The following is a 27,969-nucleotide window of genomic DNA, read 5'->3' as shown; positions in this document are numbered from 1 at the left end:
AGCCGCGGGGCCGCAGCTTCCCGCCATGCCAATGCTCCGCACGGAGAAAGTGCTGCTGCTGCGGGGCCAGCAGGGCCGCTCGGTGCGCGTCGTGCGGGAGCACTACCTCCGCCCCGACGTGCCGTGCCGCTGCGCCCTGTGCCGGGCCGCCTGTCCTCGCGGTGAGGGGGCTGACGGCGGGAGGCTGGGGGTCGGGGCTCCTGGGAGAAGAGGCAGGAGCATCCGGACTGCCAGACCCGGGATCGCCCGGGGGCCGAGCTGGAGCGGTGGGCAGCTTGGCCCCGGGGGTCGTTGTGCCTCGGCTCACGTAGGCCAAAGCTGGGTGCAGAGGGTGATCCCTGGGCCGAGGTGATCCGTACGGCCTTGGCAGGCGGGGAGGCCTGACAGGAACCGGCGGGACCTGATGCGAGGTGCGGAGAGCAGCGCAGGGGGGCAGCGAGCGGGACAAGCGGTGAATAAAAGAGGAATAACGAGGGGAGAGAGCCGGGGAGGAGGCGGGGGCCGGTGGTGTGGTGTGCGGGAGCCGGTGTGGCGTGAGGAGGCCGGAGCCGTGTGGGCCGCTGGAGGCTCGTCCCAGACCTCTCCTCGGCCGTCCCGAGCCGGCTATGGACGGTGCTGAACAACAGTATATGAAGTCGTGGAAAAACCAAACGGTGCCAAATCAAGGATGTAGCATAAGTACTCCTTAAAAGCAAAACCTTTCAGGAACAAACGAGGTGTTAAGAAAAGAGAAAAAGGAATGGAGAAGTTGGTTGTTACAGGATTTAACTGCAAACAGTTTACAGACAGTGATGAAAGGCTAAAGGATAATGCAAGTTTCACACTTCCCTTTTTTTAAAAGATCTTTTAAAAATGCATTCATTTCTGCAGGGTGGTGATTTATAGCATGAATTAAATTCTGTACGTACCTGTTAAGTATTAATGGGGCCAAGCCATTATCTTGAAGTGATTGTAATTCTGCATCAGCAGTTATTTCTGTTAAGTAATTAAATGTAATTGCCTGTGTTATATCTGGCCATTTCAGACACAGTAAGACTGCCAGCCTCTCTGATATCTAGATTTGTTGCTGTTTTTACATACTATGGTGCTGTTACATGCATCATAGATCATCATGTGACCTTTGGTTGATATTTCAGGGTTTTTTTGTTGTTGCTAAATAGCACAATTTATTTGGTGCAGGAGAATGGCAAATAACTAACATAATATCCAGCCTATTTAAATCAACCACATTATTTGCTTACCTAAAAGAAAAGGTTGAGAATGTTAAGGGTTTTTTTTTTCCTTCTGAACTCTAATTGACGTAGATGTTGTCACTTTTGGTTTAGGTGCCTGTTGCTATTCAGGACAGAAGGTAGTGTAGTATATTACTGCTATCAAGGATGTCAGGACTAGTGATAGTTGCTGCTCTCTAATGTATTGCATTTAGTTATGAATTCCTTAAGGATAAGTGTCGTGGTTTAACCCCAGCCAGCAGCTAAGCACCACGCAGCCACTCGCTCACTCCCCTCCCCCAGTGGGATGGGGGAGAGAATCGGAAAATAGTAAAACTCATGAGTTGAGATACAGACAGTTTAATAGGACAGAAAGGAAGAAAATAATAATGATAATGATGGCGATAATAATAATAAACAATAATAAATAAAATGACAATAATAATAATAAAAGAATTGGAATATACAAACAAGTGATGCACAATTCAGTTGCTCACCACTCGCCAACCGATGCCCAGTTAGTTCCCAAGCAGCGGTCTGCTCCCCCCCGGCCAACTCCCCCCAGTTTATATACTAGGCATGACGTCACATGGTATGGAATACCCCTCTGGCCAGTTTGGGTCAGCTGTCCTGGCTGTGTCCCCTCCCAACTTCTTGTGCCCCTCCAGCCTTCTTGTTGGCTGGGCATGAGAAGCTGAAAAATCCTTTACTTAGTATAAACACTACTTAGCAACAACTGAAAACATCAGTGTATTATCAACATTCTTCTCATACTGAATCTAAAACATAACACCGTATCAGCTACTAGAAAGCTGAAACTAGGACAATAAGTTACAGGCACATACCAGAAAAAAGTCTTACCTCTCTTGCCATGCCTAACTTCCCCTTTTCTGGACTTAAATGTAAATTGTGCTGTAGATGAGTATCAGAATATGTCCCTTTGTAATTATTCTAGGTAACTCAGCGGTGAGGTGAACATTTGTTTTCATTCCTGACTCTACACAGTGTGCTGAGCAAACTTATTTCATGCACTGTGAGAGACTGCCTGCATAAATCACATCTACAGATACTTGTAATGGTGTGCTATGCCTACTCAGAAGTTATTCTGATCTAGATGTATAGGTTAGGCAAGGATAGCTTAATATGGGCAGATTACATAAATCTTCAAGTGACATTTCACTTTTAATGCTCTTCTGAATTATTAATAAATATTAGCTTTCTTGTATGCATTCTGCCATCATCCATTATATGCCTTCAGTGTGAGATGTAGCCATGTTACTGTATGCAGAATTGTGCCTACTGGATTCACACTTCTAGTGATCACAGTTAATAGACAGATTTTCCTGTGTCAATTTCTAAGAAGTACATGAAAATAACCTGACTTGTCAAGATCTATATACTTTTATTATATATAATTTGCCTGCACTATGGTAAGTTCAGCAGTTCAGTGTTGATGATATCATAAGGGATAAATAGGCATTGAGAGAAAATATAGCGGAGATCCCCCCCCAGCCCCGTGCAGAAGTTTATTGGGTAATCTTTGAAATATCTAAAGCAATTAAACTCATTAATTTTGAGGTACATTTTAAGATGTCATCTGTGATGGGGTGGTTGTGGTATTTTGATGGTGTATTCCTAAGGGGTGGAGTCTCTTTAGAGAAAATTAGCAATGATGGTTAATAGTTTAGATTCAAGAACATCTCTTTGCAGTAGCATTGCTTTTCTCCACGTGTACCCTTATCTGTATTTTTTAATGTAAATATATAGAAAAAGAGCCTGCTGCAAATGGGTAGTGTTGAACAGAGAGATCTGTGGAAGCAGTGTAACAGAAGTACCCATAATTCTACACCCTTTGAAAATTCCATGAAAATATATTCTGTGGCAGATGTATAGTCTCTCTTTTCATATGGAAATAGAGAAAAAAGGACTGTTACCTGCACTCTTTCAGTTATATCCTTTTCGTAATGAAAGTGGATCTTTTTCACTCATTTGGATAGAATTTGCACTAAATTTTGGCATCAGTGGATGCGAAACGGTTCTGTCACAAATTTTAGAGATTGTACCATAGTAGTCATAATTTTGTTCATTCAGAAAAAGAGATGTGTATACCTTTGGGCATACACAACTCTAATTTCCTGACATCTGAAAGTATTTTTAAGAAACCAGTATTGTAACTGCAAGTTTAAACCTTTAAACTCTGAATTATATTTTAGATGGCAAATTGTTATCGGATGATGTTACACATTATGTTGTCCCTGACTGCAAGGTTGTTCAAGATTACCTTGAGATTCTCGAGTTTCCAGAGCTGAAAGGTATTATTTTCATGCAAACAGCATGTCAAGCTGTGCAACATCAAAAAGGACGCAGGTACTTATCCTATAATAACTTACTTTTAATTTAGATTGAAATAAAGATACTAACTTAGTATATTTAAGCACTGTAACCCAAAGTCAGCAAATAATACTGCGCTTGATTTGGTTTTCGGTCTTCCAAGTGTCTTAGTGTAATTTTACAGAAGGGAAAGAACTGTGATCCTTTGTGATCCATGGACATCAATGCCTGTCATAGTTTTCACTTGATAGGAGCGATATTAAACCTGTAGCATTATTAACTAATCAGATGGCTTGTGACAGGAATTAAGGAGACTTTGCAGTCACGATATATCATGTGCGACAACTAGATTATGGGCATGTTTTTGGTTTGCTGTATTAAAGACTGAGCACTTGTCTTTGGGTAGCAGTTAATACTATTATATGGTACTTACCTTACCAGACGTTAACTTATGTATTGCCATAGCATATGAGAGAGCAATTTGCTATCAAGGTCTTCCTATATTTCTAAAGCACAAATGCCTTTAAAGAAACAGCTCTTGTCCCAGAAGTGACAAAATAAGTTCCTGAACACTTACGACATTTTGTGGGGCTCACTGGCAAACAAATACGTTTAAAAATCAGAAGCATTCATAATGGATATTAGAAAAGCTTGCTTACAGATGATGGTTTAGGTTTTATCATCAATGGTGTAATTAATGAACGCATTTCTTTGTGCATGACAGTACTTTTCCTTGAGTTTTCAGCTGTATTTTCATCTGGAGTTAAAATAGCATTATCAAAAGAAAGCACAAGAATATATTTCTCTTTTTCATATTCCAGACAATACAACCAGTTACGAAATCTAGTAAAGGATGCCCGTCATGACTGTATCGTGTTTGCTAATGAATTCCACCAGCATTCTTACTTGCCAAGAGAGAAGGGAGAATCCATGGAGAAATGGCAGACCAGGTTTGTTTCAACTTACGTAGTACTATGCTGGACAACATCGTGACACTGTATTTAGGAATACTAGCATGCATTGGATACGTAAGAGTTCATACTCTTGTTCTTCTTAGCTCTGGAACAGTTCACAGTAACTGAAAGTCTAGATTGTGCTTTTGTGATTAAGAAAGTGTCAACACTGTTTTCTTAGGAAAATAGACAAAAATGTACTTAATTAAATGTAATAATGCTAAAAAAAAGCTGGATCATTTGAAAGTTACACAGCCATTTTAAAGAATGCTTTAGCATAATAAATAGATCATGCACTCCTTATTGGACTGTTAGATGTAGTGTTTGATAACCTGCAAACACCATAGCATTGGAGTCTTGGCAGTTCCAACTTGCTTTTAACAAACTTTCACTCAGAGGAACAATACGTTATGTTGCAGCTAGGGCACAGGTGGATGTAATGGAGAGGAAACATTTTATTTTCCTCTGTTCTCCTGGTGCTTATGTATGGCACATAAACATTGTTGCAGATACAAAGTTTATGTAGCTTGGTGTATATATCTCAAAAGTATGCATGTTAAACCAAAATCTCTCTTGTACAAAGCCTGCTAATGTCTTGTGAGTAGCAAATGAGATATGCCAGAAATCTTATTTCAAACTTTGCTTTTCTAGGAGTATTTACAATGCAGCAGTCTGGTATTACAATCACTGCTTGGGTCAGATGCCAGTTGTTATGGTAACAGAAGATGAAGATGCTATCAGGCAGTACGGAAATGAAACAGAAGGAGTGTTTGTGATTTCCTTCAAGGTAACAGGCCAGAAAAATAGAAGAAGGTTTCCTTTATGCTGCATCAAAATGATGAAGCAAGTACATTAAAGCCCAATGTATAGTGCAGATCATTTCAGAGTTTACATTTAAGAAAACTATGATGCTAGCTCATGTCTTTGTTTATCAAAGAAAGCAAAGATGTCAGTCATGGGAATGTCATAAAAAATGGTGGCAGTGACAAACCAGAGAACTGAAAAGAAACACAGCAGCTCTAAAGACAAAGGTCATCTTTCCTATGAGCCCTTTTCATTGTTTTCCTTGTTTTTAAAGATTTTGGCATTGACAAACAATAATCAGTTACCTCAGCCAGCTGTCTAAATCTGTCACGCAAGCAGTCCATAAACAGCTGTAGCCTAAATATCCATCAGCATTATTCTGCCAGTTTACTTTAGACTTGACTACTTAGGATACAGTGATGCATGAGAAAATAATTCATTGTTCATTTAGTTGTTCATCTCTGATACTGCCTGTATTCAGCGGGATATGTGGATGGGAGGTTTATTTTAGCTGTGAAAGGATGTTGAGTAAAACCAGGACCAAACAGATTTACCTTGAAGCTATATAAAAATTATGATGCTTGATTTTTTTAATTGCTATGAGGTAATAGAAGGTGGTCCAAATGTAGCATACAAACTCATATAAAAAGTGTAAAAACAATAGTGGGTCGCCAGTTTGATGATTCTGCTATGGCACTTTACAAGAACTATGTAGCCTGGATGGGGTATATTGGTAAAAGTTTGTGAATCTCTAGTCTAGGATGCTATCTTAACAGTCATGCCTCCTTTGTTGTATTTAGCAAATGAGTTAGGTTGAATCTGGAACAAATCTGTGGTGTTTAGAGCAGACACATCATTACCACTTGGAAGTGCTGTTTGAGTATAGCATATGAGACAGCTCTTGGCCATTACGGGCTTTCCAAATGCATTATTAAAAGAACAGAGACCTCTAAATACTTTCATGTTTGTTTATATATGTGCATACAGAATTACTTGGATAACTTTTGGCCTGACTTAAAGGCTGCCCATGAACTCTTTGACTCTATACTTCAAGCTCAGCGTGAACGGGAGAGTGAAAGCCAAGAAAACAATGGAAAAGAATATCCTGAGCACTTACCTGTGGAAATATTGGAGGCTGGGATCAAATCTGGAAGATATATACAGGTAATTTGCTATATAGAGAGCATACACAGAACAATACAGTCTTGTGCTTGGTCCCTTTAGTTGCCTGAATTCGACTGATTAGGTAAAGAAATACTGCTATAGTGGGAAGAGGGAAAGAAAACAAAAAAGCAAGAGTAAGAGGGTGGAAGGGATTAAGATTCTTAAAATATTTCCCCTATTTCATCTTGTGAACACATGGGGTTTTTTTCTTTTGGAGAAGTTGAAATGAGGATTTGTTATTGAGAATCTTAAATTTGCTGTGGATTTTTCTTCAGGTTGATATGTGATACACCTGTAAATTGAGAAACTAGGTGTGATATGAAGCAGCTAGATCTCATTCTTAAGTACAAGTAATGCTGCATAAGGGCAGCATTTCTTCATTTGCACAGAGATCTCTCAGTTAGTGAAATTAATTTACAATTTTATGGCTGTTCAGGGCCTTAATATGGATTGTTGGTGGACAAGTGTCCTCTTAAAATAATTTAAAGAATTAGAGGTAGTAATTTGTTCCTTTCTTGACAATTTCAGCAGCGAGGTGAGAACAGAATATGAACAGAAAGACTGAGGGTTTTCTTTCTTGTAGGAATAACTCCAGATTCTATATTAAGGCAGGCAGCAAAAGTAATCTTACACTGCCTGTGCATTGAATAAAAGGACCTTTATCATCTTGCAATTAAATCGAGCATTTAAAAGAACTTACAATTCTTTTCCAGAAGTGGGTACTTAAAGTTCTTCACTGTACATTCTCCCCCTACAGAGAGAACAGTTGTGTTCAAAATAACCTACATATCAATATAAACTACTAATTTATGTAAAAATAATTGCAAACCAAAAAATTTTATACTTTAAAGTTGGCTATTTAGAGGTGTGACTGTTTCATTCTATTTATCGGTTTGTTATTTTCTTTTAGGGTATACTGCATGTCAGTAAGCATAGAGCACAACTGGAAGCTCTTGTTCGACTTCAGGGATTTGGCAACAAAGAAACAGGTGAAAAGACAATGAGAGGATTTACTCAATGCCTTTGTGACACTGCATGTTTTACATGAAGCCATGTAGCCATATGTACATAGCTGTTCAGTTATTAAACAAGATGAAAGCTAAGATACTCCAATGCTTGGGTTATTTCATGGGCCAGAAAGGAGGCTGAAGATTAACCCAGAGGGTGGGCCTCATGAGAAAGCAATACCCTTTACGTCCTCCTTTCTCTTTCTTAGTAACTTTGGCTATGTTTTGGACTCTTATCCTACTAACAGGTTTCCCTAGACCTTTTCTGAAGTTGAATGCTGATGCAAATTGTTACCTCTGTGCTTTGCTCTAACTTCAAATGACCACTCATTTGACTGAAATAAGCGTTTGCATATATGTTGGCAGGATTAGGAAGCTGGTCATTGTGAACATAATAGGAAAAATGCCTTTTGGATCAGATTGGAACACCAGTATTGTCTTTCTGGTATGAGTTAGTAATAAATACCTTTGAAGGAACAGCCTGTTATCCTTGCACAGATATATTGTCCCAGCTTTCACTAATAAGAACTTTCAAATGTTCCTGTGACAGACCCTGCAGTCAAACCAGTGTTCAATATCATTTTTTAAAAACTTGTTTTATTCTGGACCCTGCCCAGAATCTGGTGGCAGTGGTTTCCACAGTTTAACTGTGTTGTGTGTTTCTAAAGCTGCTGCCTAAGAACAATGAACTCATCCTAGCCTATGCTGCTTTTTATCCAAGAGTTCATTTACAGAATGGCTTCATATCTCCTTTAAAAAAAACAAAAGAGGAAAAGGTTTTAATTTTCTTGCAATATTAATTATTTGCCAGTAGTCCTTTTTGGAAGAGATCATATTGCAAATGTCATTTTCTGTTATTTCAGCAGAATGCTGCCAAGAGTAGAGGGATTTGAATTTTTTAGCAGTTTATAGTTCTGTTTCTTTTTATTTTAAATTTAGAACTTCAAAGTGACATCCTTATTTATGGGGCCAGAGCTCGAAATCGTGCAATCCATGGTGATGTCGTAGCTGTTGAGTTACTACCTTTGCAGGAATGGAAAGGAAGGACTGTTGCCCTTTGTGAAAATGAGACTGAGGATAAACCACCTGCAGACACCATTAGTGACCCTATGCCCACAGGTAAAGTAGATAGTGTGATACAATGTTTTGTCAAGATTATCTCACTTCCTTGGTCCAAGCTGTGTTGTACTCTTCATTATATAGTCCCTTCCCTCAATTTCTGTTATTGTCACATTTTTTGCACCATAGTAAATTTGAAGTGATTATCCCAAATTAAAGCATTCTAACATATCCCAACAAGAAGGCCACTAGATTCTTTCTATATGTGAAACCCCTTCGTTTTTTTTTTTCTATAATTCCATTCTCAGAAATAGCTGAATTGTTGTAGTTATCTTTCTGAAATACCGAGTTTGGAATACTTTGCTACCCGAATACATGCTGTCACTCTTCACAGCTTTAGAAGAGACAAACTGCCATTCTAATACAGACCAATTTACCAGAGTGTGCACTCAAGTCCTCCACCATCACTGTTGATTATACAGAAAGATAATAGCATCCTTTTAATTCCTTGATGACAAATAATGTTCAAGACGAAAAATTTTTTGTTAGGTGAAGAAGTATCCAGCTCCCGTTATAATGTGACATGCCTGGGTACCATGGGAACTTAGAGTCTTATTTGAAAATATTACTCTTCAGGTATAGCTACATCTTAAAAGTTTGCTGAGATCAGAGTTAAAAGTTTTAGGTGGTTAATTCTCTTCCTGCAAGAAAATGCTGTTTGATTTTGATCTTTGCGATTAAAAATTTTCTGTATTTTTTACTAGAATTGGCCACATTTCAGTAGTAGTGGGAATCTCTCTGAATAATTTATGTACTGTATCAATTGAAATCTATACAATGAGTTAGTCTCCACATAAATAAAAGCTCATTAAAATCTGGCTGTGCCAATGATAACTTATAACAAACTTGTATTGTTGTCTGCATACCATATGTTGTTAGCAATTGTAATACAGATTTGTGGACACATTAGTTCATATTACAAAGCAATGAATCTTCTATACCTCCCACATATTTGCTTTCATGTTCCTGTTTAACTCTTTAATGTGCAGCCAACAATGTTCCTTATTAAAAGGTAAAGTTGTTGGAATCATTCAAAAGAACTGGAGGGATTATGTGGTCACTTTCCCTTCTAAAGAAGAGAGCCAGTCCCAGGGCAGAAATGCTCAGAAAATCCTTGTTATACCTTTGGACTATAGAATTCCCAAAATCCGGATCAGTACCCAGCAAGCTGAAGCATTACAGGTAATTTGACAAAAGTGTTTCTCTGTTCTGTGTTCCTACAAAATCATGCGGGTGTTACATGCTCTAATGATGTTTTCCTCGGCAAAAACATGGCTAAAACTATTAATAAATAGTTAAGTCCGTGAGAGTAGTTCAGTTTCTGCCTTGAAGGAATGTGTTCAGTTCCTGTCAAAACCATGTCAGCTTCAGGTAATAAAGCTTGTTTGAGTCTGGGCCACAGTCCAGGTACCCGGAGCATTTATATACTAGTTGCTTTGGTTTTTTAGATAAATTAAAGGTCATATCAGGGGTATAAATTGTAATACCCCTTGCGGCTTTATTGGATCTATGACTACATATAACTTTGATGAAAGTAGTAAGGAGAGCTTTTCATCAAATAACGAATTGTGATGATTAGCCTGCCATTGCTGTAGAAAGAACAAACATGGTTTTGTTTGTTCCTAGCTGTTTTTACCTTGTAATGTTAAGCACTTCTTCACAGCCAAGAAGTAAATTCCAGTTGTGTCTTTTCTGGTATAAGGATATTTGTGTACATCTTGGTTTTGCTTTTATTTTTTATACTTTAAGGTAGAGATTCTCCATATTAATGACCCCAAGTGGGTCTTTGATCAGGAAATAAATGTAATTCTCAGTATTCTTTTGTATGCTTCTCTTTGTGGGTTCCTTTTTCCTTTCTATAAAGTTTTCAGAGTTGCCAGTCCCTTTGGATAGCATTGTTTGCCCCCGAAGGAGTATTTATATTGATTGCTTGTCAGGAGCAGATTGCTGTTCTAACAGAATTGTCTTGCTGCAGGATTATAGAGTTGTCGTGCGTATTGATTCTTGGGAGTCAACTTCTGTGTATCCAAATGGACATTTCGTCAGAGTTCTAGGAAGAATTGGAGATCTTGAGGGGGAAATTGCAGCTATTCTGGTGGAGAACAGCATTTGTGTTGCCCCTTTCTCAGAGATCCAGGTTAGTCTTTGTGATTAGATGCATTCTTTTCTGTTGATTTCTAGGGTCTTGTTTCTCAAAGAGGGGGATGCTTTTACAGCTGAATGTCTTAGTTGCCAACAGGTTTTTGAAAGTTGAAAACTATTTATAGATTATTTTTCTGGAATTACTTTTGGATCCGTGCTTCTACAGATACTATGAATTTTCAAGTCAAGCGTGATTTTAAGATAATCTGTTTGCTGTGAGGAGATGACTACAAACTCTTAATTCTAATTTGAGGTAGACCTTTAAGATATTACTGTCTTTAATATGTGTTCATGGTACTAATCCTAAAGGCCTGGTCCTACTGAAGTCATTGTCTTAAATCCTTTTGTCTTCAACCAGGAGAGGAACCAGCTCTCATAGATAACTATTTTGATTATACATACAATTAATTGGAAGAAAAACAATGTAAAAAACCAATATGCAGTGGTTATGTTTGCCAGAGCTGCAATATCACCACAATAATATCAGTTGTTAATAATAATGCATAGCACTCTTTTCAATTCTGTTTCATACTTCCTATAAGGTAAATGTAATAGACTGACTTGGAAAATGCAAGGAAAGAAGAATTTGTCTAGGATGAAAAAGTACACAAAACAATTAATGGTGTAGGAAAGGAAAAGCTAATTAAATCTCATTGTTGGCTTCTTTTTGTAGAAAAGATATAAATGTATGTTCATCAATAATATTTTTGTACAGATGAGTGAAATGCCTGTGAGCTCTTCAAAGAGTCCTTGGAAAGTGAATCCAGAGGAGGAAAAAAAACGTCTTGACTTGAGAGACACACACCTGATATTCAGCATTGACCCGCAAGGCTGCGAGGATGTGGATGATGCACTCTCGGTTAGAACTCTGCCTAATGGGAATCTAGAGTTAGGTGTCCACATTGCAGATGTAACCCATTTTGTGGCAGCAAATTCTTACACTGATGTTGAGGCCAGAGCAAGGTAAATTATTTTCTAAAAATTAGAAAATTTATGGAGCTTAGGAGTTTGTGATGCTACCCTAAGGAAACATTGAGAAACATTGGAAGGAAGGAAACATTCTTTCTTCTTTTGTGTCATGGAAACAGCTTATTAAAACTAATATATAACTAATGTTATTCTGCTTTTATTTGGTTAAAAAAGGCCTGCTGGGGAGAAAACTGCTTTCTGACTTACTGCTTCACCTTTTTACTATGAAATTGCTCTTTTCCTCAAAGTTATGATTTAAGTTTATCTTTCCCTAATCACTACTGTTTGCTTTATAGTCTACTTTAACATTTGTGATTTGAAGTATTTACAAACCACTTGTTTGCATTCCAAGGGAGATGGATCTTCACACAGAACACAGAACAGCCACAGAGTGGAATTAAGTCTTACATGAATTTAATTCCAGAGGTATTTGGCAGGCTTATGTTTTAATATTCCATTTTGTGTTTTAATATGCCAAATACTCCATTCTTTTTTTTGTATAATTGCCACTGTTTTGAACTTAAACTGCTGAATCACTTCATGAAATGTATTCTTTCTAGATGCAAAGAAATGTAAACTGTATAGCCAGCAGAGATGCTTGGTATAGCCATTAAATGACCTCTTCTTAGTTGAGCAGATTTTGTACAGCCCTAGTTCTGGCCTTAATGGCAGTTGAAGATATGGAGGGAGGCAAAATCAGGCTTGTACTATACAAATGGTTATTTAAATAATTTGATTTTGGTATTGCACATGTGTGTGTTCTGTAAGAATAACCTTTTAAAATCATGCTATGTGTCTTGTTTTGTTGAAGCTATGCTTATACCACAAACTGCTTGGGAGACACACCAATGAGTCTTTGTGAGAATAGTAAATGTATTTTATTCCTCAGGGCAACAACTTACTATTTAGCGGATCGTCGTTACAACATGCTGCCGTCTGTCTTGAGTGCTGACATATGCTCTCTTCTTAGTGGAGTTGATAGGTAAGATTCTATAATTCTGAGGAAAGAGATTTTTACAAGTAATTTAATTATTGCTACCAGTCTCTGTGTTTATCAGTTGGTTGGATGTTTTTGCATTGTTACTAGATTCTCAACTGAAAGAATAGCGTACATTAAAAAATACCTTTCAATTCTACCATAGGTAGGGTAAATGCTTTGTAATACTTTACCCTGCCAAAATATATATGGGCGCTGAAGCATTTTGTTTGAGCAGGACAATCTAGCTGAACATACATGTAATCCATGCAGGATTCAAACCATAACATGAAACCACTGAGAAGATTGAGGTTGGCCTTTTTCTTTAAACGAGAAAAATGTATTCCTGAAATCATTAGTTGTTGGCATATTACCCCATTAGAAGAGGTCTTGTAATACTTAATCTTTCATCATTGTTGAATCTTTTCTTGGATGAAATTGACTACTCACAGAATAGTTCTGATGCAAAAGCAAGGTTTCCTACCTATATTAGCCCTGTTGAGGTTTCCAGAGAGCAACATGAATGATTTTTCATGTAGACTTTTTTTCACTAAGTGTTAAATGTCCAACTCTGTAATTCCATGATCAGTTTTATAGGGCTTCTCAGTACTGCTGCTAAGAAAGGGAGAGTGAGGGCGATTCTTCCCCAACTCTGCCCCAGTCACAGATTCCCAGTGCTGCTTTTAGGCTGGCCTTAGCAGTCATGTCACCATATGATAAACTGATTTGACTGGGGAAAAAAAAATTAATTTCATTATTTTTTTCACACAGATTCTGAACACTTTGTGGGTGCTCAAAAATGTTACATTACCTATTCCATAGTAACTGCTTATGCACTTGCTCTTTGAATTGTTGCTGTAAGCGAAGTGGTAGGGAGTCACAAAAGCTGAAATACGGTATTGTACAATGACCATCTTGTCCTCCAATAATGTTTACCCATACCCTTAACAACTTGCTTTGTATTTAAACAGCAACCTAAAGGTGAAGGCATCTTTGTTCTTCACTTGTTTTTTCACACGGGTTTCGATCTGGAGTGCATGCACCCATGTGAATGGTTATGTTTTTTACTATTGTCCTATTCTTCAAACATTTTATTACAATTTACAGGGTTAGTTGGCTCACTGGCATGAGGATATGCAGGGTGCAGATATGTTCATTGTGGATGCATCTGACTAATAGAATAAAAATTAATAAAAATAACTGTTGCAGTGTAGCTGCGCTTTAAAATAGATGTGCCCTTGTATCTTAGGGGTACTCTGCCTCAACAGGTGGATTGAAAATACTGCTGACATAGTTGGTCCTTATTTATTAAGTTGTGATACACGAGACTGAAAGGCAAGTGCATTAATTAGTGGCATTGCTGAGCACTGGTTTGTTTTGTGAAGAAAAAGAAGTTTCCTGTAAAAAAACTTGTAAATTTGTAACAGTTGGATGTGCTTGAAATGACAGTTTAAGTCAACCAGAACTATTTACAGAATTGTGATCTTATCTTTAAGGTATGCTGTAAGTGTCTTGTGGGAACTAGAAAAAGAATCATACGAAATGCTGAGAGTCTGCTACAACAAAACCATCATTCGATCTGCATACAAGCTCGTTTACGAAGCAGCGCAGGGATTATTAGATGGAGACACAAGTGTTGTTGGCGATATCCTGGAACTGAAAAACTTGGATGAAAGAACTAGACAGAAGAAGTTGGCTGAACTGGTTTGGGCAATATCAAAACTCACTGATATAGCACGACACCTTAGAGCTAAGCGGGACAGCTGTGGTGCTTTGGAACTAGAAGGGGTAGAAATCCAAGTGCAACTGGATGATAAACATAAAATCTACGGTCTCATCCGCAAGGAGCCGCTGGAGGTGCAGGACACTGTAGCGGAATGTATGATTCTTGCCAACCACTGGGTGGCAAAGAAGATTTCTGAAAATTTTCCTCATCAAGCTTTGTTGCGTCAACACCCTCCACCACGACAGGAATTTTTTACTAGACTTCGAGAATGTGCCAGTGCCAAAGGTTTCTCAATAGACACACGGTATCTTTTATTACTTAAGCACTTTAATTAAAGTTAAGCCATTAACTATTTGGCTACGTTATTGTCACAAAGCATTACAGTTCTCAGTATCAATGTTAATAGACACTGCATAGCAGTTCTTAAAAAAACATTTACCATAACCTTGCTGTGAGCGGGAGGTGATGTTCTAAACAAAGAGAGGCTGCCTGCATTCTGCTGGCTGTACTGAAAGTGGCAGTATCTGAATAATTTTAGACATATCCAAAAAGAATTTGTTCAGTCAGTGTGTAGTGGTTGAGCTCTGCAATGGCCTTGTTGGCACCGTATTTCCAGTAATAGTTGTGTAAGAGAGTACTTGTTTAAATCTAATTCTGTGCAATATAGTCATTTAAAATTACTCAAAATAATTCCGAATTACTTTGTCAAGATACTGTTCTTCTTTGTCAAGAAGGCTGTGAGCTTCATCATATTGGGGGGCGTAATTTCTGGACATCACAGAGTGTGACAGGCATCAGTAATCCCTCCTTTTACTTGGATGTCACCTTGTCCCATTTGTGCTCTCCTGTACAGCACAGGCTTTGGACCAGCTCACCGTCTGTTTTGCACAGTATAGACTGGAGTTTTCCTCCAGTCCTTCTTGGTTCTCCGGGTTGCAGAAGACAGGCCTGTTAGTGAAAACTGTTTTTTTTCCAAACATTTTTCTAGAGCAGAGCTGTTAGTAAACAGTGTTGAAAGTTTTAAGATTGTTCTGCTTGTCATTCACATTTTTATATTAATAACTATTAATCAATTTTTGTGTGCTTTTGTATGCTATTTTTAACTATAAGCTATTATGATCAGGGATAGCATAATTATCTTCAGAATTAACACTTTTTTCACAGGTCTAACAAAACATTGGCTGAGTCTCTGGATAAAGCAAATGACCCATTGGATCCAATTGTAAATAAACTGTTGCGATCTATGGCTACTCAAGCAATGTCTAATGCATTGTACTTCTCAACTGGCTCTTGTCCTGAGGAAGAGTTTCATCATTATGGTATCTTTTCACTTTATTTTTTATGCTGTTCTTGTTACTACTTCTGAACTGTTGGGTGGGAGGCAGTCGATTGCTTTGATTGCTTAACACTGCTTCCTTTTGTATTTGTAGGACTTGCCTTAGAGAAGTACACTCATTTCACTTCTCCAATTAGAAGATACGCTGATATTGTTGTCCACAGACTCTTGACGGCAGCAACACTGAATGAAACTAAAGGAGATGTTAAGGATTATATATTCAGCAATAAGGATCTTCAGGAATTGTGCAGACATATTAATAACAGAAAACAGGTAAGACGGTCATTGTGTGTGTCTCTTTATGTTTGTATGCTGCCCTGTGGAATAGGATACCAGTCCTGACTGCGGCTTTTGGGTACTATGATGACGTAGTATCACTTGTTTTTGTTTATAATGCTTTTGGGTTTTTTTACTTAAATACCAGTTTTCTTCTAAGAGTGGTAGTAAAATTGACTTCATACTTCATCTGTACTACATGTAGGATTTCCTTTTAGGTGTAATTTCTCTAGGGGACGGGTAAGGGAGTTAATAATGGGAAAAAGAAACTATGGAAATCAAAGCCAAACAAGCTTGTTGAAATATTTATTTAGGTGGTTTTGTCTTCTCTTTTTGTGGGGGGTGCTTGCAGGCAGCACATCGTGCTCAGAAACAGTCTACTAAACTCTTCCGGTGCATGTACTTAAAAGACACAACCACAGAAACAGAGGAGCGCTGCATAGCAGATGGTGTTATTTACTCAATTCGAACAAATGGTGTGCTTGTTTTTGTACCAAGGTGAGTTGATGAGAGCTTGGACTGAGCTTAAAAATAAGACCTAAGTGTTACTAGAATGCTGTGAGGACACCTCTGGTCCTTGAGAAAGGAAGTGTTTATAGTGTGGCCTGGTGTTGACCAATGACTACGTTTTAGATTTTTGTTGTAAATCATAGCAGTGCTTTTCTATGCATTCACTCTGAAAAGGGAGTTCCTGTGAGGAAATGGTAAGACTCTGCCGCACAGTATGTATTTATTTCAAAACATTAAAGGGACGTTTTTTGCCCGAGCAGCTGCTAGGGGAGAACAATGACTGGAATATTTCTGCCCCCCCCCCTTTTTAAAAACAATAGAAAGTGATTTTGCAAATCACAAAGCCATGCATTCCTCAGCACTCTTGTCCTTCACTACCGACTGTAGTTTATGCAGGCTAGGAGCACCTTTTGAGCAGCTACTCCTCGTAGGCAGCAGGGAAACATAGAAGTGTTTACATGGTGCTGTTTGTGGCAGTTAGGCTCTTCCGAGTGCCTGTATCTCAGCTCAGCCTCTGATTAACGCTAAGTAGAAAGCAACTGTTTGCATGAAGCTAACGCTACATTTTAATTTCTGAGCTTTTAAATCTGTATTTTAAAGTATACTAAATGTGTTCTGCTAATGTTATAAATAGACTAGTGAATGATGTAAGAAGGCATTAGTCCATGTAGAACTGGAGAGCACTGCCTTTCCTAAGACTTGGCCAGCTCTTCAAGCTGCAGGGGAGAGAACTACCTTTCCTCTTCCTAGACATTTTGGATTAGTTAATGATCTACGTGTTTGTGCATTATTGGCAGTAACACTGTCTACCTGGCTAGCTAACAGGTACGAGAAATGTAGGCATAAGAACCCTTCTTAAAAAAAAAAAACAAAAACCAAAACCAACCCCCAAAAACATGCTACAGGGATGTTAGGTAAAGCAAACCATTACATGAATACTCTGGACGTCATGATACAGCCAGGGCCTGCTTGAGCCTGGCCACAGACTGAGCTTGGATATAAACCAGCTTGATATAGACCTGTTGTCTCCAGCATTCCAGATGGCGTGGCTTGGAGGCTGAAGAGCCAGAACCTACCCAAGCAAGAAAGGCCTCCTTCCAGAGAACGCAGTGCAAGTACACTGCTGGTCTTTAAGTAACTTTTTTTTTAATGGAGAACTGTTTCCTCACCATGCTGTCTGGAATAACCTGTAATGCTGCTCTCCTTCCATCATCCAGCCATACCAGGCTCCACCCAACACCTAAGACAATGGATCACTGACTGTAATTTACTTTTGCTTCGCTGCTTTCAAAACACTTCAGTCACTGTCTACATGCTGTTTTCAGGTACTCTAGGGGTTTCTTCGACAATGCCCATCAGCATCCCTGAAGCAGGGTTATGAGGCTACAGTGTTTGCCCCTTTACATTGCTTGCTTTTCTGTAATCCTTGCTAGCCTTCTCTTTGTTTCAAAATTAAAAGAACTGCTAAGGGTGAAAACTGTTAGAACAGTTTCTATCTGCTTTTTTGTAGATACGGAATCAAAGGTGCTGCATACATGAAAAACAAAGAAGGCTTAGTCATCTCTTGTCAAGGTGATAGGAGCTGTGAGTGGAAGCCTGGATCACTTCATCGCTTTCAAAACAAAATTACTTCCACTACAACTACTGGAGAATCAGTTACATTAAGCCTTTTTGATCATATTACAGTGAGTATTTAATCTGAAGGAAGTAAAAGGAAATAGCACCATCAGAAATAATAATTTTTGTATTGCTTTTAAGGTGAAAATACATGTGCAGACTTCCCGCTGCCATGCTGATACAATCAAGCTTGAAATCATCAGGAACACACCGTACCAGACTTCAGACACAGAGGTTTCCCAGAATTTTCATGTGGTGAAATCTGACTTAGCAGAAGTCAGTCAGTCTGCAGAAGAAGCCCAGCATGCCCAAGAAAAAGCAGGAGTTGAAGTAATTGATGAAGACTATCGGGAGTACTGCCAGACCAAGGGAGCAAGCTTATACCAGCTGCTGGAGGAGATTAAGGATTTGGCACTATTAGATGTTTCAGCTGACATTAGAACTTGAACTATAAGCTAGCAATATCTGCTTCTTGATGTTCTGCTCCTATTCACTTTGTATGATTTTTCTTTTTTAAAAAAGCAGTCTATTTAAATATTCAAGAGTCCTTTTAATAAGAAACTAAATGTCTATTTTAAATAAACGTTATTTTTATCTGGTTATGAACATGTATGAGTTTTTACAAGATTTTATACATGATAAATCTCATCTTCCAGACTAAAGACAGTGTGGTGAATTCTTTTAACTATCATTCAAAAAGTAACTTTCCCATGTTGTCCATAAATTAAGTTCTTAAAACCCAAGTATTTCCTACAGCTGTTGGCTATCTTCCACTAAAGTTTAGTGAGTTTAGCTCATAGCTGCAAGGATATAAAAAGCAAACTCCTTCACACTAATCTAGGATACAGAATTCTGTTTCTTGAAATCCCCCAGCTGCCCATCTGGCATAAAATAATAACACCTGTTGACATGAACTTATTTCATCTGCTCTAAGTGCTGCTCTTGTGTTAATTCAGTTTCTAGAAATGCAGTTTCTGTTACGAACAACAGTCTCCCCTATGCTATGGGAGAGGGCAGGCTCAGGGCTTTACCGTTATGGCGATTCTCAATCATGCTGCAAAAGGGAAAAGCTGTTGTGGAAGAAGGAGAAACAAGACTGTAAGAGGATGAAACAGAGCCTTGAGACAGAGAACAGACTCAGCCAAAGGAAGGTAACTGATTTCGTCAGAGCCAAAGCATGTTCCCCTAAGGGGATGTACTTGTCTGTGAAGAGATGTGTGACTAGCACAAGGAATGGGGAAGGTTGGAGGGCCTGTAGCTGTAAGAGCCTCATACAAGCATTTCAGGTTTGACTTCTGAAATTTAATAGCTTCCGTTTTATAAGAAAAAGCTTATAAGAACTTTATAAGCAAGTTTAAAAAAAATCCAGGACACCTGTTCAGACATAGCACCACCTGCTATTGTATATATCTTCTATTAAAAAAACCCAGCACAACGTTAATAGAAATTTCACCTGTCAATATCCCAGTTAATTCAGTTTGACATCAATTGTAAACGAAATTCAAAGTAGGTCAAAAAAATCATTAACATTTCCTAAAGAATGTTGGAGGAGGTGGAAAAGATGTCTCAAATGCAGATGAAGAACTTTGTTCAGTTTTCTGGTGTATGGAGTTGCTCATCTGCAGTTTCAAGAGAAGAGTTCTGTCCCACTATACCCACGTCATGTGGAAGACTTCTGCGAAGCTTCTAGAGTCAGAGTGCAAAGAGCCAGCAACATTTCAATGCAATGATAGTACTGAAAACCTTGGGGTCTTTCAGTCAAGGAAGTTGTTCAAAGTATAGGGAAGGGTTACTGCTCCTCACTGGCACATTCCAATTCCGTATCTCCATCTTCAACTTCTGTAACAGCAACCTCGGTTGTGGTAATTTGAGTGTCTTCAATAAGGTCAGTGGGATCCTGAGCAACTGGGGTATTAAACTCCTCTTCTGAGTAAGTAGTGGACAGCTCTGTTGAAAAAAACAAACAAACAAAAAAAACAAAACCAAAAAAACAACCCACAATTTCCTACCATGAGAAAACACTGTTGCTGTGTTTAACTGTGGTTTCTATCACCAGAATCACAGTCTGCAGGAAAGCCAACTCCGGAGATGACTGGCAAGTTGAGTTTCATTTCATACAAGCCAAAGCTATCACAACTTCACATGACAACTAGGGAGAGTAGTTCTGACTTAGCTTTGGAGGAGTCTAACTAAAGGAACACAGTTTAAATTTGAGAGTTACACATTTTGCTACTTACTAGAAAAGCAATCACTACCATTTCCTTTAAACTGACTCAGCAGCTCAGTTGTATAAGCTTCTCAGACTACTGACCTTAACGTTAACACTTAAGTTACAGAGTTAATTACCATTGTGTTGCAACTGGCTGTTACACTGCATCTTTGCTTGCCTACGTTCCAAGGCCAGCTGCCTGTTCTTCTTGATTCGCTGCTGTTGCTCTTCCGTGAGAGTTGTACCAGACAGAGAATTGATTTGTTCTGCATTTCCAGAGCCAGAATGTATATCTTCAGTGGCTGTATCCAGTCCATTGCTTTCCCCTCCACCATCTGGTTAAAGATGAGGGGGTTGGGAGGGGGAAGAGGGGCAGAAATCGACACTTTCAACCCAGAGAGATCTACTGCTAAGTATCTGTCATTTTAAAAGCATTTCTATGACAGCTGAAGATCATTCTGTAATTCAGTTTTAATAGGCAATTTTCTGCCTAGGTCCACATAGCTGATACTCAAAAGTATACAACAAATGCTTATCGGAGATCCCAAATGCACAACAATAATAAATGCCTGAATTTAGAGAAGCATACCTCTGTATACTACGTTAGCAATCATGAGCTGTGCTTGAAGGTTAAAAACAGACAGTAAATTCAGGCAATCCTTACTGAACAGCCAGATCATTTTCTTCCCACCCCTACCAATATGACACCATCCTTTGGTAAGTGGCAGGACTAGTTATGGGAATCAGACAGAGGTTCGAACATAGACATTGAATAGTCAGTTTTGAATTCAGTGTGCTACTGTTATGGAATATTTACTCATTTGCCAACTTTAAAACATGCAAATGGAGGTAGTCCAACTCCGTTAGACAAACTTCACCCACCAACAGAGAAGCAAAGCACTCTTTCAAGAGTGCCTAAGGCCAAGTATGCTTGTGCCTCTGCACCACTTTAAGCCTGTAAATAGAGAAGCTAGCCAACAACAAGGTTTTGGTTTTTAACGCAATACTCCAGCTTGAGTTTTTATTTCAAAACGGCACGATACCTACTCAAGTTTTTCAACTGAAGACTGACCAGTTGTAACAGTACACTCGCCAACATGGTTCAAGATCAGATCAGCACTGCCTTTAAATACAAATGTATGGAACCATCGCACAGAAAAATCTGATAACTCTACAGACACTGTCGGCAGGAACCATTTGCTTTACTGTTTGTGGCTGCTTATGGTTGCATTTCATTTCTAGCAAATGCAGCCAACAGTGAAGACAGCCACACGTCACGAACTGCCCAAAGGTCATCCCCACAGGCAAGGCAAGGTTTTACCACTGGTTAAACTCTGTTCTGGTTAACTCATCCACCAGAACACCTTTCCCAAGCACTGGCTTGGGGGGAGGCTGAGGTTCATGTGAAGACACACCAGACAATGGGTAGGTAATTGTTTCAAGAGACCCACAGTGAAAGCGTGAACACCTGCAAAGGACCTTAGGAACGACTATGAAATCCTCTCATTTCTCCTATTAAAGTTTCCTTCAAACTACAAGATGAACTCTACTCCCTCTTTTTATTAAAAAAAAAAAAAAGTTCATTTCTAGTCTATCTAAAAACATCATCTGATTGGAAGAGACTCTTGAATTATCTACTTGTTAAGTGACTGGATTTTGATATTGGAAGAAGAAATACTCAATAGTAGCTATACGCCAAGACTGACAGACATAACAGTGCCCACAAGCATTAATAAATACTTTCCCTATAAAGGACACCGCACCCTGACTGCACTGTAACAGCTTGTAGTATAAACACTATAATGAGTCTCCGATTTCTGCATTAATAAGATCCAAGAGCTCTTCAGACTGCACCTCATAAGAGTACAATACAAACCAGTATGTTCAGTTAGTAATTGCAGTTTTGGGGTTTTTTTTGAAGAATATTTCTAACAATGCTGGTAATAATACACATTAATAATACCATGCACTTTTATTTATTTTTATATATATATGTAGCATTTTAGTCCCAGTACCAGTTCAGTTTTGTAAGTCTCACAGAAGCTTGGTTTTAAAATAGAGGACCACTCAACAATTTCTTCTACATTTGAAAAACATACCATGATTATTAATTTCTGGTCAGTAGGAGGGGAAGTAAAGTAATTTTAAGCACTGAACTACTGAACAAACAGCATAATGAGCATACCTTCATTACTTGCAAAGTCTTCATGTAAAATAGGAAGATCAAGTCTAATCCGCTTTAGGCAGGTCTGCAAATGAGAGATTAAAATACTGATATTTCATCTGTAACAAAATCTTTTGTACAACACTGCTGTTTTTAATACTACACTCAATTTCTCTTTACACTTTATTACTCTGAAAAAAATACTCCTTTCACTACATGTCTGTTTGACCAACAACTTGTAATGCTGTGGGTTGTTTTGCTAGTCCTTCGTCTATCACCTAGCCAGATGAAGCAGCATTCTTCATAAGTCTTCTTTGCAGGTTGAAACGTTAAAAAACAAACAAAACCCCCAAAACCAACCAGTGCCAGCACTCTTAAGCAAATTACTTTGGTTAAAGATGTGCTGAAATCAAAGCCAATTCTCTGAAGTACTAATTCAAATAAAGAAAGGTTAAATGTAAACTTAAATACTGGAAAGAGCTATTTTTAAAAAGAGAGAAATTAATTTAAATAACATTATACTCCTTAGCAGTATCCACAAATTAAGTCTTATTTTGTTGCATAATTGCTCTCCTAAACCTACCTCTTGGACTATTCAGTACTGCATAAAGAGAAACTGACAGGAACAACACATACCTGAACTTCCTTTTTGTTTCCCAAACACTCTACTCTGTCAATAAAATCCTCAAACTGCAATTTTGGAAATAGTCTATGAGCCCAGTGTTCCATATGTCGTATGAGTGTCTTCAGGTCCTCTGCCTAGGGCATAAACCAAGACATCCAGCTAGTAAAAGCTGACTGAGTAGACTGCAGAGGGAAACAGGACAGTAACATTTCTGAAAACATTAAGCATCTGCAGCTTGAAAGTCTCTTGAAAATTTAAGTAATATGAATGTGTGGGTAACCTTTCCTCCCACAATCAAGTCTGTAAGTGCAATTACAAGCTATGAGAAGAATAGCCATCCAAGTTCAGGAAGAGCATTTGCATATACTGTAAAACATCCAACGAGCTTCTGTGAAGTTGCCCTGAAGCCACCTAGGTCTGAACGCAGACTAAAAAAAAAAAAAAAAAAAATATCCAAAGGGGCACAGCTGGATTTTATTTTGATGTTTAGAACACACAGAAAAATTTACATCTAAAGAACCTTATCTAGTGAAGATTTTTTCTCAGATCAGTAGTACTGCCTAGTTTCTTTGTGCCCCCAATTGTAAATAGAAAATTTATACCATGAATGTTCTCTGTAAACCAGAGATGCACAGGTGTCTTTGCAAATGTGCCAATAGTCTAATGATATTTAAAGAAAAATAAGCTTTGTATGTTTAAGTGTATCCAAAACAATGAGACAGTTTGGGGTAGAGGTGTCACAATGGCCAGAATATTTTCACTAACAGAGGAAACTGATCATGAAATGAGATGGTGAAGGCATTCCAGACGTAGCAGGCAGTCTTACTAGCCTGCTCCAATTTCTAAAACCTCTTTCTATGGACAATACAAAAAGGGTCACAGACATGATATTGTAGTTTTGGAGTAGAGGAAAATAGTTTTAAATTCAAAACATGGATTTTGTTAAAACATTCATGTTTGGTTTTTTAAATTTACGACTACAAACCCCCTCAGGGTACGTTCAAGTACTGCTAGAAAGCTGGCTAACCAGAGCGCAGTATCAATTCTCCCCATATCAGATGGGCAGCAACCTATCAAATCTAGATTAACCTCCCAGGAAACAAAACAAAAGCTCACTATGTCTTACCTCATGCCCTTTACCCTTGAACTTTACGTTATCAAACATGTGTCTTAGCGCCGGAAGTCCTCTTTCTGAAACTAACCTGGTAATAGGAAATGGGTGAAGTTATTTGAAACCCATACTTTCTTCTTCTAATTAATAAAAACAACTACCTCCCCACTGCCACCCCCCAAAAAAGAAACACCAGCACACAAACAAAAAACCCTCACATTCCTTTAAATAGCCTAAAGCTACAGAGCTCTATTTGAAAGATGTACAGACTTAAAAGTCATTAAGAAAACGCACAAAATAAGATAAAGTCTGCTGCAAGACCCAAGACTTTTTTTTTTTTTTTTTAATTAACCATACATGTATTCCTAGTCCAAGGAGCTTTTTGCTCTTGATCACACGGAAAGAAAATTGAATGGTCAGTTCTAGTATCTACATTGGCCAAGTAAAACTACTTAGATGCGTGACCAGAGCATCCACCTGTGGTATCAATGACTAACTTCATCAGCGTATTTAAAATGGAAGAAACTGAAAACTCGCATTCTTTCCATTGCTTATAAAGAACTTACACCAGCTTTAACGATAACAGAAAAGAAAATATTAAAATCCTATATACAGAGTTTATCCAGTTTGTACAAAAGTCAGGTGTAAGGGTACTTTAGGTAGTGCCTTACAGTCACCATTATATTGAGGTTTTATTTTGAAGCAGACTTTAATTAAAGAAAGAAATGTACAGTACTATGTCTGAAGCAAAATAAAGAAGATCTAGCTGGAAGAGTCCTATGTATAAATAATAAATATCTCTTAACAAAATATTAGTCATGTACTAAGTTCCAAGGAGACTTCAAGAAAGTTAAACTAATAATACCATTATACAGGTAAGGCAAGGAATAGAAAGGCTGCAATACAGCATGCAAGAGGCACTTTCAGCTCCAAAACTCTTGATCTTTAACTTGGCTATGACCAAGCAGGGATCACAGTAACCTTAATCACTCTCCCACAGCCATATACCAAATTCATCACAAAAAGAAATATTCTGTAAAAAGTTACCTCTGGGCATCTAGTTTAGGCATTGGTCTTTTAACTGCTTTCCGTGTAGCTACAGCAGAATCCTTTGTTTGTGACTGCTGGTTTCCATCTGGTTCCAGTAAAGAAAATAACATACTTCAAGTATATAATGCAATTGACATGAACTAGAATTCGGTCATATAAATTTTAACTTTCTACCCTATCAAAAAGGCAGCATCACAAGTATTCCATTGCAGGTATAGTACTCCAAACAAAAGTCTGCATATTTTACCTTGCTTCTCCCACAAGAGAGATTGGAAATAAATCCGTCTCTTCAAAATATACTGAAGAACCAACTTTTTTAGCAAAGTAGGTTCCTTGAAAGGGAAATTTCCTAATTTTAGAACTTTTATATTGTATTTCTGATGAGAAATGTATTGAGAGTAGATGATGTTCTAAGAGTTAAGAAACTCAAATTATCAATAAACACAATTTGATAGGTGTGTCCCAAAATTTCCACTTATAGATCTGAAAGACAGACCTAAACCACCAGCACTGCCTTCAAAAAATAGAGAAAGAGGCAATGTGTGACCACAATCAATGTATCTTTCAAGAACCAAATTCCATATACTTTTTGATTAGGGCCAGTATATAATATTTGACTGCAACAGACAAGGCACCACTGCCCATCTCATCTCAGTGCTAGCAATTAGTTATCATACTGATTTCTTGGTTTACTTTTTGTTACTTTGAACACCAGGAATTCAGAAGTTCTCCTTTTCATATAGCAAGGAATTAAATCTACTGAAAATCCTATTTTCTAGTGAACAGACAGAGCAGGGATCAATGAAAACATATGTTTAACACTACAGGCAAATGAGTAGAAGTAAGTAATAGTTAAAATAAAATCTTTGTACTTTCTATTAGCTTGTTCAGTACACAGTAAGATCTTTTCAAACACAAATAATTAAGTTTTACTGTCCTGAAGTGTCTTGGATTTTTCCTAGGTCATATACTCTACAAAATCTACCAACATCTCCCTGGAATACTACATTCAACACTCTTACCACTTCTGAAATCCAAGTCATAAAGGGTAACGATAGATCACCGCTGTATAATTATCTTTAGCAACATTTTGTCAGAAGACCTTGAATTTTATGAAGATTCATTTGTGTGCATATTTTCACAGAATCTAAATAAACCTTTCCCACAAGCTCGGAAGCATAGAATCAATAACAATTTAAATTTACGAACTGCTTTCTTAACTACACAAGACTATTTTTATGCTAAACTCAAGATAATGAAGTACAACACCAGTAATACTGATTTCACAGCATTTCATTGTCTATACTGCAAAATGGGATGTTTAGGGGTCACAGGTGTTCACCTCCATTAGCTTGAGCCCATTCAACATCATCTCTTCCTGGAGAGGCAGGAGGTGGAAGAGGTGGGAACGTTTCGTCTTCTGTATTCTCATAATCAGGAAGATCAAACAAGTTGTTCTCTAAAGGATCTATCATGGCCAAAGGTAAGTTTTTTTCCCTCCTGCAGGAAATAACAAAAGCATTTAAAGAGAAGCAGTGAGAAGAAAAGGCTGCCACAGAAGCAGATAAACATCAGTTATATACAGCATGTCTACAGCTTTTCCAGAAAAAGATTTGCCAAGCAGAAAAAAATAGCGTTGTACAAATTAAGTAGCAGATACTACACAGAGAGATGACACAATCCAGCGTCACCAGGCCCAGTAAAAAATGGGCTTGTCATGTTTCAACTCATCAGTTACCTGGGAGTGGCAGGCACGGGTCACAGGAATAAAACAAAAGAAATGGATTTCTAACCAAAGCACTTAGCAAGCCAGCTGTTTGCCACTCACGTCCTTGATCATCAAAGACTACGGGGAGGTGGGGTGAGAATTCCTCTGATTTACAGCTTACCCACTTAGAAACGCAGTCTGGAGGAGGATTCCCCTTTTCTGGCTCTTCAAATGAATCTCATTCCAGAGCACATCAGCTCAACCGGATTTAGGATGACCCGCTCTCACCACGGCTGCGTTCCTAAGGCTTCAGGAACAGCTTTTTAAAGGAAAGTTGTTTCTCAGACGGTTTTAGTAACGAGAGAAGACCCCAAGCAGCTCCATCTACACTGACTTTCGGAGGTGAGCTCCCTACCTGCGGGCTGCGAAACTCTCACGGAGGCTGAGGGAGTCGAAAGAGGACAGTGAAGGAGCTCGCTAGGATCTCCAGGGCCAGACCTCCACAGCTACAACCTGCCAGGCGCCACAGAGGCCCCGCTCCCCTCACACCGCCAGAGCAGCCCCGGAGGCGTGCTGGCACCGAGGGGGGAAGCTCTCCCCCTCCCGCTAGCAGGAAGTGGGGCGAAGAGGGCTTCTCGCCCGCCTTCTCAGGGGAAGACAGGTCCGCGCCGCCTCCCGCGCACACCTGAGGGAGGGAACGGCGCCCCGAGCCCCCCACGCCGCCTCCGCTTCCTGCCCCGGCGAGCGGCGGGGCCCGGCGGGCAGCGCGCCGGGGAAGCGCCGCGAGAGCTCAAGGTCTCGCGAGTTCCCGGACGGGTCGGCTAAGGAGAGCGGTCAGCAGGCGGCGGTTACGTGCCAGGGCGCATGCGCGGCAGGCCGGCGGAGACTCTTTTGGCGCCAAAACTCAATGGGCGGGGCTGCGCGGCGCTCCTGGGGCGTTTGCCAGAGCTGGAGCACTCGG

General features: G+C 39.0%; 2 protein-coding genes and 1 non-coding gene across 10 annotated transcripts; 1 reads left to right on the top strand and 2 right to left on the bottom strand.

Moving 5' to 3' along the window:
• Window positions 1-18,743, top strand: DIS3L (DIS3 like exosome 3'-5' exoribonuclease). Of its 4 annotated transcripts, none has more exons than XM_052807171.1 (17): window positions 1-161; window positions 3,425-3,578; window positions 4,364-4,492; window positions 5,147-5,282; window positions 6,287-6,463; window positions 7,374-7,452; window positions 8,410-8,589; window positions 9,602-9,771; window positions 10,565-10,726; window positions 11,447-11,694; window positions 12,590-12,682; window positions 14,173-14,706; window positions 15,567-15,721; window positions 15,833-16,011; window positions 16,367-16,512; window positions 18,035-18,209; window positions 18,283-18,743. In XM_052807171.1, exons 1-17 carry the CDS (start codon window positions 26-28, stop codon window positions 18,586-18,588), a joined length of 3,159 nt encoding a protein of 1,052 aa, XP_052663131.1. In that variant the 5' UTR covers window positions 1-25; the 3' UTR covers window positions 18,589-18,743. The 4 variants fall into 4 exon arrangements, 3 of the variants coding, with proteins under 3 accessions (XP_052663131.1, XP_052663134.1, XP_052663132.1); XM_052807174.1 differs by having other exon boundaries at window positions 63-82; XM_052807172.1 differs by lacking the exon at window positions 1-161 and adding an exon at window positions 194-451.
• TIPIN (TIMELESS interacting protein) lies at window positions 18,251-27,781 on the bottom strand. Of its 5 annotated transcripts, none has more exons than XM_052807183.1 (8): window positions 27,190-27,779; window positions 26,643-26,800; window positions 25,298-25,385; window positions 24,266-24,341; window positions 23,151-23,273; window positions 22,536-22,599; window positions 20,488-20,685; window positions 18,251-20,088 (listed from the first exon to the last, which is right to left on the bottom strand). In XM_052807183.1, exons 2-8 carry the CDS (start codon window positions 26,773-26,775, stop codon window positions 19,931-19,933), a joined length of 840 nt encoding a protein of 279 aa, XP_052663143.1. In that variant the 5' UTR covers window positions 26,776-26,800; window positions 27,190-27,779; the 3' UTR covers window positions 18,251-19,930. The 5 variants fall into 5 exon arrangements, with proteins under 5 accessions (XP_052663143.1, XP_052663145.1, XP_052663144.1 ...); XM_052807185.1 differs by having other exon boundaries at window positions 27,403-27,779; XM_052807184.1 differs by having other exon boundaries at window positions 27,424-27,779.
• On the bottom strand, window positions 21,485-21,621 carry LOC128151574 (small Cajal body-specific RNA 14). The gene has a single exon (XR_008238429.1). It is a non-coding gene; the product is annotated as a small Cajal body-specific RNA 14 (non-coding RNA).
• Window positions 27,782-27,969: the final 188 nt, after the last annotated feature.

Source organism: Harpia harpyja, chromosome 14 (genome assembly GCF_026419915.1).
Source record: "Harpia harpyja isolate bHarHar1 chromosome 14, bHarHar1 primary haplotype, whole genome shotgun sequence".
Classification (NCBI taxonomy): Eukaryota; Metazoa; Chordata; class Aves; order Accipitriformes; family Accipitridae; genus Harpia; species Harpia harpyja.
The sequence above is the reverse complement of the archived record's forward strand: the minus strand, read 5'-3'. Positions and strand labels throughout refer to the sequence as shown.